Source organism: Apteryx rowi, unplaced genomic scaffold (genome assembly GCF_003343035.1).
Source record: "Apteryx rowi isolate R43461 unplaced genomic scaffold, aptRow1 scaffold_173, whole genome shotgun sequence".
Taxonomy (NCBI): Eukaryota; Metazoa; Chordata; class Aves; order Apterygiformes; family Apterygidae; genus Apteryx; species Apteryx rowi.
The window spans coordinates 1,220,639-1,232,828 of NW_020448008.1; the positions used below are offsets into that span (position 1 = coordinate 1,220,639).

At 43.1% G+C, this 12,190-nt stretch overlaps 1 protein-coding gene and 1 long non-coding RNA gene across 11 annotated transcripts in view; one reads left to right on the top strand and one right to left on the bottom strand.

Moving 5' to 3' along the window:
• ACTN1 (actinin alpha 1) overlaps positions 1 to 4,081 on the top strand; it is a 54,619-nt gene extending 50,538 nt beyond the window's left edge. For 3 of the 7 annotated variants that reach the window (XM_026060937.1, XM_026060940.1, XM_026060944.1), the window contains 2 exons: positions 1,189 to 1,347; positions 3,186 to 4,081. In XM_026060937.1, coding sequence (XP_025916722.1) covers positions 1,189 to 1,347; positions 3,186 to 3,344 — 318 coding nt within the window. In that variant the 3' untranslated portion in view covers positions 3,345 to 4,081. The remainder of the gene's footprint in view (positions 1 to 1,188; positions 1,348 to 3,185) is intronic. The other 4 variants (XM_026060938.1, XM_026060942.1, XM_026060941.1 and 1 more) reach the window with 3 other exon arrangements.
• Positions 3,641 to 12,088, bottom strand: LOC112963663. Of its 4 annotated transcripts, none has more exons than XR_003252682.1 (4): positions 11,943 to 12,088; positions 8,820 to 9,963; positions 6,876 to 7,556; positions 3,641 to 5,254 (listed from the first exon to the last, which is right to left on the bottom strand). It is a non-coding gene; the product is annotated as an uncharacterized LOC112963663 (long non-coding RNA). The 4 variants fall into 4 exon arrangements; XR_003252683.1 differs by lacking the exon at positions 11,943 to 12,088 and having other exon boundaries at positions 6,876 to 7,213; positions 7,309 to 7,556; positions 8,820 to 11,903; XR_003252681.1 differs by lacking the exon at positions 11,943 to 12,088 and having other exon boundaries at positions 8,820 to 8,879; positions 9,791 to 11,902.
• Between the last annotated feature and the right edge of the window lie 102 nt (positions 12,089 to 12,190).

Consider the following 12,190-nt stretch of genomic DNA (forward strand, 5'->3'; position numbering starts at 1 on the left):
CCTGATATCTGAATACACTCAAATGCTGCTCCTCTCATTCCTGCCATTTGTTTCACATCTCTCCTTCCTGTTCATGTAACTAGGTTCAAGTTCCACTCATCCTCCCCATAGCTTTTCCCACACGAGAGTAGCTGTGTGTTCAGAGCAGTAACATGGGGCACCTTGAGAGAGACAATAAATGTAATTAAGAGATTCACCAGAGACTGAGGCTCATCATAGGGCAGGACAAGAGCATAGTGTGAAAAGGTTCATCTGTACCCTCAGCACCATTGCTCCTGATGTCAGGCAAAGCAGTATCCATTTGTCTTGTTCATCAGCTCAGTATAAATACAGACACTTTTTAGAGTAGCGTGCCAAACCATACTAACATCTGGTTATATATCCCAAGCTCTCATGTGCATATTGCTCTTGCAGGTATACTGATCTAGATCTACTGGAAGAGCCTGTTCTCAGGAGAAGGCTCAGCTCTGTTCTCCCTTCCACCTTACCTGGGGAGGAAGGAATCCCAGAGATGAGAATAGATGATCTTCTGTTTATTAAAAAAAAAAAAAAAAAAAGGAAAACTGCACTGCAGGGTTTTGGCTTCTGTAGCAAACTTCTCTGTAGGACCTTTCCTGTAAAGGCTTCTTCCCTGGCCCTTTCCAGATACGTAAGTCCTTCTTTCCAAAACCTGTCTAGTAAAGATGAACCAGATATTATTGAAAGCCCTGGAGAGGTTTCTCCTGGTGGATTCTTTTCTAGCAGCTGAAGAGAACAGTAAAATTTCTCCTTTAGTAAATAGAAGTAAAAGGATTTGAGGAATGCAGATCTTCAAATATTGCCACAGACATCTAGCATGACATATATTATAGAGAACCTCACATCTTCCCCTGAATTCTGTGTGATACTGTTCTCTAATAGAGCCATTATCCTATAGCTAGATGGAGCTGGATGTTATCCTAGGGCACAGCGGAAAATATTTTTTTCTGAAGGACAAATGAGTAGGAAGCATTTTTACAGAACAGCCAGCTAAAAAATAAAAGATCCTAATACAAGATAAAAGATCTTAATAAAAGATAAAAGATTGAAGTCATTTCTATTTGGCTTTCTTTTTCCTAGCTGTGAGGTGTGCTGCTGAACAGTTTCTCTCCACCCTCATAGCATTACTGCCTAAAATGTCTAGGCTTATATGACTCTCTTGTTCTCCAGGGAGAGGCAGAGTTTGCCCGCATCATGAGCATCGTTGACCCTAATCGCATTGGAGTAGTGACGTTCCAGGCCTTCATCGACTTCATGTCCCGGGAAACAGCAGATACAGACACTGCTGACCAGGTTATGGCTTCCTTCAAGATCCTGGCTGGAGACAAGGTGAGGCTCTGCACCTTTCTTTCCAACCTGCCCTGCTCCTGCTTCCCCCCTTCCCTTCTGTCTCAGAGGGAGAGCATTGAGGAGAGCACTGTAGCACAAAGGGTTTTCACAGGAACACTGTGTCATGCTGAAGAAGTGTAAGACTAAAGTGTGGGTTAACTGTAGCCTGCCAAGGCACTTGAAAGTCCTGTTCAGCTGCCAGTCAGGACCATGTTACCCACTCTTGCTTAAAAAATTTAATTAAGAGCTTGGTTGTGCTTGGTTATTTTAAAATGTATTAGCAAATTCAACAGATGGTTCTTGATTAGTCTTGAAAAACTATTAATTACTGACAGCTGCAAACTTGAGGTGATCTTTCTCAGATATATGTGTGTCTCTGTCAATGGCTGTACAATCAACACTAGATTTTCGCTGAGGATAGGCTATATCTGCTAGTAATGATATGATTTAAAAGGAGCATCTTTTAGTCATAGAAATGGATCAAAAATAGAAAAACTTGCACGATGAGGATAAAGTATTAATTTTTTTAATTTGCATCATCAGTGGAACCAGTTGATACCAAAAATTATATGTTCTTATTTTTCTTATATAATCACCACTGTTTTTTTAAGCAATTGAACAAATAATATGTACATCTAATATGCAAATATCTCCATATTTGCTAATGGTTTTATTCATCTCACTTGAAATATGGGATATTGTTTCTCAGATTGTAATGAGTTAGCCTTAATTCCAGGACTGGTTTCCATGTTTCACTAATAATCTTATCATAACCTGTAATGTAGAAACCCCTGCTACCCATCTTTCATTTAGGCATTCTATGTGACTGAAGTCAGTCCTATTGTCTTTCAAGAGTGGAAAATTCCAGATTATTGTGATAGGCTAAAAACACTGAAGAAATAAATGTTCTTTTGCTACAGTTTTATTTATTAACTTGTTTACTCTATACAGTACATCTAATATGATTGTCAGTTTAACATACTCTAGTGGCTGCAGCGTGAATCAGACAGTATTTCATTATGAAGAAAAATACCTCTTACTCATTCCAATCATGAAACTGAAAGACAGGAATGAAAGAATAAAAAGTTGACGGAGAGAGGGAGATGCTCTGAAACCTGAACCTCTATTCAGAGGATTGCAAAAGCCCATGAGTCAGTCAGCTAAAGACAACATACTGGTTAGCAAACAGGCAACTACTGTTACCTACCGCATGAAGTGGAGAGGAGCCAAGTTAGCCTCAGCTCAGCTCAGTCCATCTCCAAAAGCCAAATTTACATTGGTAATTTTGCTTCCTTATTAAAAATGTCTGCTGTGAAAGACAAGGATTGTTGGGAAAACTTTGGAATGAATCAAAAGTGTTCCCTTGTCCACTGCCTGCACCAGTGCTAGTGGGAACAGCCTTTTCCTTGCTTTGAAGAGAGGGAACGACAGCTACCAAGCAGCAGGAACAGCTGTTACCTCCTGCCAGTGAGGGCCTGGATCCAGTGAAGTTTCTGCTTCCTCCTATTTGCCTTCAGCAAGATCTCTTTCATCAGGAAGGCACAGAGCCTTACGCTAACAGCTCTCCTTATTTCCCACCAGGTCTTCTCTTCAGGTGCGCCAGCATCTCTCCTACTAAAACAATCCTTCTCTCTATTGTAAATATGCTTTCTTGGCCAAACTACAGGGAGAGTAACTGTGTTTTCCCACCAGCTGTATGCCCAAAGCACTCTTTATGGGTGTGTGATACTAGTCTAGTCGTTGTGGTCTGTCCCTGGTTGTTGCCCCCTGTGGTTTGCCCCCGAGGAAGGCCAGTTTTGTGAAAATAACAACCACTTTATCTTGTGTCCTCTTTGCAGAACTACATCACTGTGGATGAATTACGGCGGGAACTGCCTCCAGATCAGGCTGAATATTGCATTGCTAGAATGGCACCATACCATGGCCATGATGCTGTACCCGGTGCCCTGGACTACATGTCCTTCTCCACAGCGCTCTATGGCGAAAGTGACCTTTAACTTTTTTCTGTCCCACCACACGCTCCTTCCCCTCTCCCCCGTCCAACACACCCTTCTTTCTCTTTGCAAAGCAGCCTCTGCTCCGCTCTTTTTTTTGTGTTTCCCTGTTTTGCTTCAGATAAGAGATCACCTTTTTAAGTGTGTGGGGGGGGACATTGACATGGCACCGCCTACCTTGCCCTTGAAATTACAGTTTACAAAATTATTTTCTGCAAAAAAGTTACATTTTAAAAAGAACAGACATATTTTATTATAGAAAAAAGGTATTTTTCTCCACCAGATTGAAACTTAAAAAGAAAATGTTAAAATATTGCACCAAATATTTTTTGTTGTGACATAGAAAGTCGAGCACAATGTTACATTCCATCCTTTCCAAAAAGAACCAAACAAAAACAAAAAGCCACTTGTTCTGTTAACTTTTACATTTGCGTATGTCTCTATCACGTTTATCTTGGGAGGGGGGAAGGCACACAAGTGCATGTGTTTGCTGGTTCACTCATTTCATGAAAATATTTTATGATAAACTTTTGAAATTGCTGTGTTTTCTAGGGAAAAAATAATGTACACAGCTCATGTTTTCATATTTAATTAAAAAATACAATATGCCTCCTATGTTTATCAGTGCACAACTTTTTTTGTTGCTGAGAGTTGTCTGGTTTCAGAACATGAAGCTTGAGAGTTGATTACTTTGATATTGCTTGTCACAAACCATATTAAAAATTACTTGTGATAACAAATCTAGACTTTATTCATTTGTATAGTAACATTGTTTGATACCCTCTAGTCAAAACCACAAACATAACAAGAGAATTCAAAATCAATGTACTTATTTTTGTATTCAAATTACAACACTTTAAATGGAAACTTCCCTCCCCCTTAAGCTTTTCCTTCTTGTTGAATAATGTTGGAATTTTCATAGCTTTCTGACCACTTCAAGTTAATGCCCTGTATCATTTTTAACCATCATTCACACACTCGTCTCTAGGAACAATATTGTTATCTTAAAAATCCACCACAGAGGTATTAGAGTTATGCAAACAGACAGCCACATATTTTGAGCCACTTAATAAAAAAATCCCTCCACTGTTCAGTGCTCAACATTAAAGATCTTGCTGCTTTTGATATCATGTTTTCTGACTTTACAAATTCTTCCCGCACATTCCAGATCATCTTTACACTGGACATTCAAAAGAAATTAGCCTTCAGAACAACTCTTTTGGGGCCTTTATCATAAGGGACACACACACACACACACACACACAAATCGGAAAAGGGAAGCAGCTAATCCCTTCCCAGCCATCTCATGTTACAGATACATTTCTTGCCTTCCCATAACTTTTTTCAGAAGTATGGAATTCAGAAGCTGTCTCCAGTTTGGAGGGCAGTCTTCATTTTGCAGTAAGTAAACTGCAGGAGCACAGAATTTATTTGCAGATTCACGAGGAACTCCTGCAGCTTTTAGTAGAATTGCCCTGTGTTTTCTAGGGCAAAGCTACTTGTGTTCAGTGCAGCCTTCTGGTTTATTCCTGTCCTTGAGAAAGACCCATAATAACAATCACAGCACTGTGTTGTGCTGTATCCCAACTTGACAATATCTGCACACTGTATTTGGGAGAGGGGATGCTAACATCTGCTACCACGCTTCTTCCAGCAGGCATTGAGCCCTCCTCTCTCCTCTTACAGCGTGGGGTAATGTGTTACCAAAACATGCAAGTGAACACAATTTATCTTCACATATACGCAAAGCCAGCCACACTCAGCCATCGTTGGTCCTCAAAAGCTGAAGCAGAGACAGCTTACATAACTTACCTAAAATGTTATAGTTAATCATTGCTGGAATTCAGTTGAAGCTGTTTCCTCAGGTCCAAGGCTTTCTTGTAATCCATAATGCTGAGAACCCTGGAGAGGCCCTGTTGTGAAGGGAGTGATGCACTTCACTTGTAAGAGGGAAGCAGCACTACGTTTATTGCAGTAAGACAGCGACTTAACAAAGTTCAATCGTGAATAAGAATGATTTAACGAGGTTCGATTGGCAAGGTTCACTCAGTTATTTACTGCTTGAAGGACAGGGTCAGATGCGTGCGTAACGGAGACCCTCCCGTTGAGTCACGAGGTTCAGACTGGACCCCCTTGCTTTCTAAACTCCTTTGGAGAGGAGCCTAGGTGCGGCTCGATCCAGTCCTAGTCTCAGACTTGGTCAACGGTTTATGTCTAAGGKATTATGTGCGCAATTAGTCAGAGATATAACTCAGCAAAGTTTCGTGAAGTTCGCAAAAGTTCAGCATGCTATTAATCCCTTACCGAGGATCTGTCGCGGGTAAGGAATCTCTCAACCTCGAGGAGTAACCCTGAGAGGCGTCCCTGCTCAAGGGGAGGTTCTGCAGTGCAGCCTGCTGCCATGCAGAAGAGCTCAAGGGGGTCTGGGCTGCCCCCTATTTATGGGGGGGGAGATGATTGACTCATAGTCATATTTGCATACTAGACGGCCTTAGTAGGTGCATGCTCAACTAGCCCCCACATACATACTGTTTGCAGGGAGGTCAGGCTGAGGGGGAGAGAGCACATCAGTGGGGGGGAAAGGAGCACACCATCACAGGCCCATATGAAAGAGTGATCTAGGACTTGTATCTACATGACAAGCTCTTCTATGGGCCCATTTCCAGCCCAAAACTACTATATGCTGCTACAAATGGGACTGTCCTCTTCAAGATACAGAGAGCTGATCCCATTATCATATTTTAGCATACATAACACATAGGCTGTTTTAAAAATAAAATAGCAGAGGGGAGGGCTACATGCATAAGCAGATGATCTGAACTGACATTTACCTCAGAGCACCCATTACCCTTGCTTTGATAACCCCCTTCCCTCCTCCCCAAAAGCTGCCCTTTCCTTGGTTTTGTGCAGCAGGACAAGGACATGTTCGCACTTTCAAACAGATTGAGGTTCTCTGAGGAGTGGGTTATACATGTGAAGATATAGTGATATGTAGATTTTTAAAATTTAAACAAAGTACCAAGGGTTTGGGGGAAAAACCTCCATTTGGGGTATTAAATTACCACTGTCTGGAGGAAAGACCCATACTAATTTGAAATAGGGCTGGAGGAAGAGCAGAGGAAGAGCCTAAGTGCACTGTGGGCCATCACAGCTTCACACATCTCTCACTGGACTAAGGATGGAGTCAAAGGTGTATTTGCAATGATCCTGCTGACAGCACTCTGCAAGTCCATGCTTACTCTGGAGATCTCAGAAGTCCTTTACAAAAGCCTATTACTGAGCTGTGGTAGTGTTGCACTCTGTTCACAAAACTCCAGCTAGGTGTAAGTATTCCTGTTTTTATGAGGTAGAAAGAAAGCAGGTGACTCTTCCCTGCTCACACCACAAACTGGTAGCAGTGTGTGGGCCACAACATTCCTAACATTGTTCTAATGGCATCACAGCACTCCACCTTTGGTGAAGTTAACAGCATCAGAAAGGTCTCACTGTGTTTTTGAGTAGTTGAAAAGAGTTATGTATTGGCAATAGGCTTACCTAAAATTTTATGCACATCTATAGTATTTCTTCCGCTTAGGTGGCTGGTCTTTGACACCGCCCCTGCCTCCAGGCTGCAGATACAGCCCCCCCTCTGAGGAGGACCAGTATGATCCTGCAACACATTACATTTCTTCATATGCAGCACAAGACATATCTTGCAGTCACATGGCCTAACAGTTTCTGGCACTTAGTATGCTCAAATTTGAAAACAGCTTTTTGTGTTAGGGTCGTGGTTTTGCAGCTAATGTGCTGTTCATTAGCCAAGTCTTGACATCAGCCCTGATTAAATTCATTTCTGGAAACAGCTGTTTGCAGTTCAGTGACTGCTGCTTTCCCTGCCAAGAACAGAAAAAGCGGACAATGTGTTTCAAGTTCACCACATTTCCCATTCAGGGATGAACTGGTTGTTTTCTTAGTCTGCCATGCTCACCTATTTTCAGATGGGGAAATTGAAGTAATTCCCCAGAAATCCTCCCCATTTTCATTTCAATGGTGCTGCCATCTTGGCTCCTGAGATCTTTGTACCTGCCCCTGCGTGGCTGCCTCACAGTGCAGGAACAAAAGACACATAGTGCTCAGACAAATGGATCTGTCTTGCCTGCCAGAATATCAACCACATTTCCAAAAGCCTCTCAAATGTATCTTGCGACTGTTGCATGTCTTCAATGCTGCCAGCATCTGAATTTGGAGAAGAGGAGCAGAGCCAGGAGTCTCAGAAAACAATGAAAGGAAACTGGACTGCTACCTTGAATGAACTTAGTTTCACAGAAGTATTCATGCATCAGCAGAGGCTCTATCCAGCTGAATCAGACTCATTGGTTTTATCGGTGAAATAACAGGGCGAGGAACAGAGAGGATGACTATTTGTAATGACTGGGAAAAGGAACAGCTTGAACTCAAATGACTTTCTTAAGAAATCAGAATGCAGGTATGATTTTCAGACCATAACAAGAAAATTAGTTGTACAACATTACTTATACTACAGATACTGGGGTAGGACAGATTCCCCCCTGCAGCGGTAGCCAAATACTAAGAAAGCTCAAACCTGTTGAATTAATCAAACTGCCTAGGTGATTCTTGGCTACCAAAAGAGCTGCTGCTATGTAAACCTTCAAAATCCATTGCATTAGCTCTAGACTGCTGAGAAAGTCTTARCATAATAAACCTGGATTAATGAAGTACAGGACATATCCCAAGACAAATAGGTAATCAGAATATTCCCCAGCATGCATTAAGAAAGCTTGTTCAATGCTGTAGTTACTAAAAGGTCAGCCATAACAGGGGATAAATTTGGATGATTAGCACTTGCAGGGGGGAGGAAGTTTTATAAGGCTATTTAGGTAGACTTGAATCTTACCAATTTAAAACCACTGAAAACACAGGAAGAAAATTAATCTTTTCTATATCCTGAGAACTTACAGCCATTATAGACTACACATCTCTCCAGTCAAACATTAAAATAGATTCCTCCCCTTTCTTTGGAGACTACACCAGTCAGGAAATAGTTCCTTAATTGTGTTCTCACACATATACTTCGATTTCTGGGACATGAATGCATGAAAGTACATTGGCAAAAACTGCACTACATGTCATCACTGTCTTACTCCTTTTCAGCAAGTCTGTTTACACCTGCTAATTATCAGTAGTTCACATCCTAGTGATCATCATACTAGTTTCCACTGGAGCAAAGTATCCAGGGGGAAATCTAGCTATCACAATACCTCAATGACCCCTATCCTCATACTACCTGAAAAAAACATAACCTCTCACTATTGCTGTGGGAAACAGAACTGGGATTATTTCCATTGTGCAGGTGAAGAAGGCACATGGAGGAAAAAGGATTGGACCTCAGGATAAGGTAGAACTGAGGAGCCTATATTTAAAATTGCAATCCAAACTGTTTCTGTTCAGCTGCTGCCCAAACCTGCAGGTATTACTCACCAGGCCTTCCTTGTGGTACCTAAGCCTTCTCTGCATGCCCACGTCTGCTTCTGGGCAGGCCTGGAATGGTCCAGTAAAAGCAAATCAACACCTAGTTTCCCTCTGACAGTCCCCACCAGGGCCCAAGCATTCATCTGGCAAAGACCCTGAGTCACCTGGTGTGCACAAAATTCACCCATATGAAAAGAGAAGTACAAAGCAGCAAGAATGGCTGCTTTCTTTTCAAAGTCACCAGGTAAATCTGGCATCCATTTGCTCCACAAGAGCCTGGTTGCCCAAAACATCTTCTTAAAAGGACAGTAACCCAAGATCAACACTTTATCCCTCCTGACACCTCAAAATGTCTTTTCGCAGCTAAAGAAAAGAATGAGTCCTAGTCAGTTCCTGACAGAAACAGATGGGGCACTTCTCTTTGAGACAATTCTGAGCTGTGAATCCCAAGTGAAACAAGGCTTTGGCTTCACAGCTACAGACTGGTGCATATGTGCTGAACAGGGGCAGAACTTAAGGCCTACATCTCTCACTACTGTTCCAGAGCAGCTCCTCACTCAGCATGCAGGTATTTTTGGTCACCAGATGCCTACCTTCCCCTATTTCCCGTACAGGGAGAGTAGGGACCTAACTCTAGGTCTTGGGTTCCTTCTGGGTTGCTGGCATCTCTAATTTAGGTGCCACAGTGAAGACATCTAAGCTGCTATTGTCTCCAGCCATAAGCAACTTGCCTGTGGTCCTCTGGGAAGTCTGTGGTGGAGCAGAGAACTGAACCCAGCTCTGTCACATTCCAGTCTAAGTACCACAGTCATCCTACAACTATTTCAGCTCTTTTCCCAGACCATTCCCCCTAGGTCCTTAATTACTGTTGTTGCTTTTTGTATGAACCCTGTGGCTTTTGTTGTGAAGATCCCTCTAAAACCAAGATCTACTTAAAACTACAGAAATCTCATGAAAAATGTTAAGAAAGCATTTTATACCTTTATTATTCAAATGACACCACCATCAGTTTACTGAAGAATTTTTCTCCTGCTGCTTCTTAATTCAAGTAGGGGATAATCTTTAATCTGTGGTGCTGACCCAGAGCATCCCGGTTTTTGCCACAGAGAATAGAACGTCCTCTTCAGGGAAGCAAGAAAACAATGTATTTTCCCTAGCAATAAATAGATTATATTTTTTAAATATCCTGATTCCAGCTGAGTATTTGTTTACATTTGTAGGTGTGCAGTCAGAATGCTAATAGTTACCAGCAGGCTTTCAAACAGTCTTCTGAGAGACCAGTCTCTCTGTGCAACCAAAATAACTAGGATAAACTAGAAAACTAAAATACAGTTCTACTCTGAAAGTTGATTTTGCACACAATACCAACCAGAAGTGCTACCCACACACTAGAGGCAACACTAGTAGGTGACACTAGTGGCAGATTCTTTTAATGATATATTTCATGCTTTTTACCACCCATGCAGAGTGTCCACAACCAAGAAAGGGAAAGTCAGATTCCAGTCTGGCTCGGGCATCATCAAAGCATCTGGAATGTCATTCCAAACGCACAGCCACATTCTTTCTCACTTACATGATCCCAGTGACTCCAGAGATGCAGGCTAAAGTAAATAAAAGCTCTAATGGGGCTTCCTGCATGACTTATCTTCATTACTGCCAGTAACTCAAATTCTTACTACTCTCATGCCATTCCAAGACTGCCACATAAGGAGCTTTTTTCCTACTTCTGAGCTTCTCACATAGCAATTCAAGCACACAGACACATGAAGACCGTGGTGCTACTCCTGTAATATTCCAGTGCTACCAGCTACATAGAATTTGCATAGAAAGAGTCACAGGGCCTCATTTTGACTGTTCTGGACAGACAATCTTATCAAAGAAACAAGAATTAAAATACTCTTACAACTGAATGCTGTATTGAAAGCTGTAAGACATAGTTGCCCCAGCTGCAGCTACCCACTTTTCTTTTACCATATATTAGCTTTGTTAAACTGTCAGATTACGCCATTTTCTAACCAAAAAGAGTTCACAGCAGTTGGTTATTATAGATATTTATATTTATCTCCAAATGTATACTACATTCTAAGGGATAATAATTAGAGGGTACGAAATTAGAGTCATGTCTGAATCTAACCTGTGACGTCCAAAAATGCAACTTAGATACGTACTCCAAGTTAAATCAGAAAATCCAAACATAATGCTATCAGACAAGGAAAAAAATGGACAGAACACTCTGTAGCTGTAATTTTAAATCTCTGGACAGTGAAGATTTAACCAGCTATACTATACCAAAGAAACAGATGACAATTTTCACCTTGATCATTACACTGTGAACTGTCATGAATTACCATAAAATGAGTAAATCTCAGAGACTCTGATAAGTATCAGAAAAGTAATGTGCTGCATGTATGTGCATGCGTGTAGAAAACCTGCTTCTACCCAGAAGCACCACACAAGTCTGTGTCTTCACTAACCACTTTTCCCCACCAAAGGTTTCCCCCTGGTGTTAGCAATAGTAACAGTATTAGCATTTTATCCAGAGCAGCATATTCCTATGCGATGACAACGTGATAGTTACGGGCTGGGAGCAGCAAACACTTTGTCTACACGGGAACTCTAATTGCTGAGCTAAGTATAACTTTAAGCAGAACACTTTAGATGCATGCCTTTGCTCCTCCATTTGTTAACCAGTACAAAGATACTCATCTTTTTTTGTCAAGTATCGGCCAAAAGTCATAGGCAGTAAGTAATATGGATGGTGAACAGCAAACAGCAGCAGGGGCGGTAGGAACGTGCAGGCACGGTATCACTTTGTGAAAAGCGCACGATTTCAGTATCTCAGCGTGCTTCATCTCAGGCACCCCCTCTCAGCGTGTTCCTGCGGGACCCACAGGTAGGGCCCAGCCTTCGCAGGCGTCACCTCCCTGCGGCCCCAGCCGCCCCCGGAGGAAGCTCTTACCCCCAAACACACCACCGCCGCAGCCTTGCCCCGGACGGGCTCGAGGCACCGGGCCACGCGGCCTCCCCACGCCGCAGGCAGCGCAAACGCTGCTGCAGCTGCCGGCGGCCGCCGCCAGATCCTGCCCCGCACCGGGCAGCCGCGGCCACGCCGGCGCGGCCCCCACAACCCACCTCAGCACCCCACCAGTGCGGAGCTTTTCCCCTCAACCCCCGAGGCGGCAAACTCAGCGCGCTGCTCCTTGCCCCCAGCACGCTGCAGAAGGGAACGGAGGAGCTCGGCCGCCGACGCCACCGGCCCGCCGCCCCCGAGGCCGCGGCACGGCCCGAGCTGCCCCTGCGCCTACAGCTCCCGGCATGCAACAGCGCCTCCCCGCCGCGCGGCGGCCCCAGGGGCGCGGCCCGGAGCCGCCGCGCGGCAC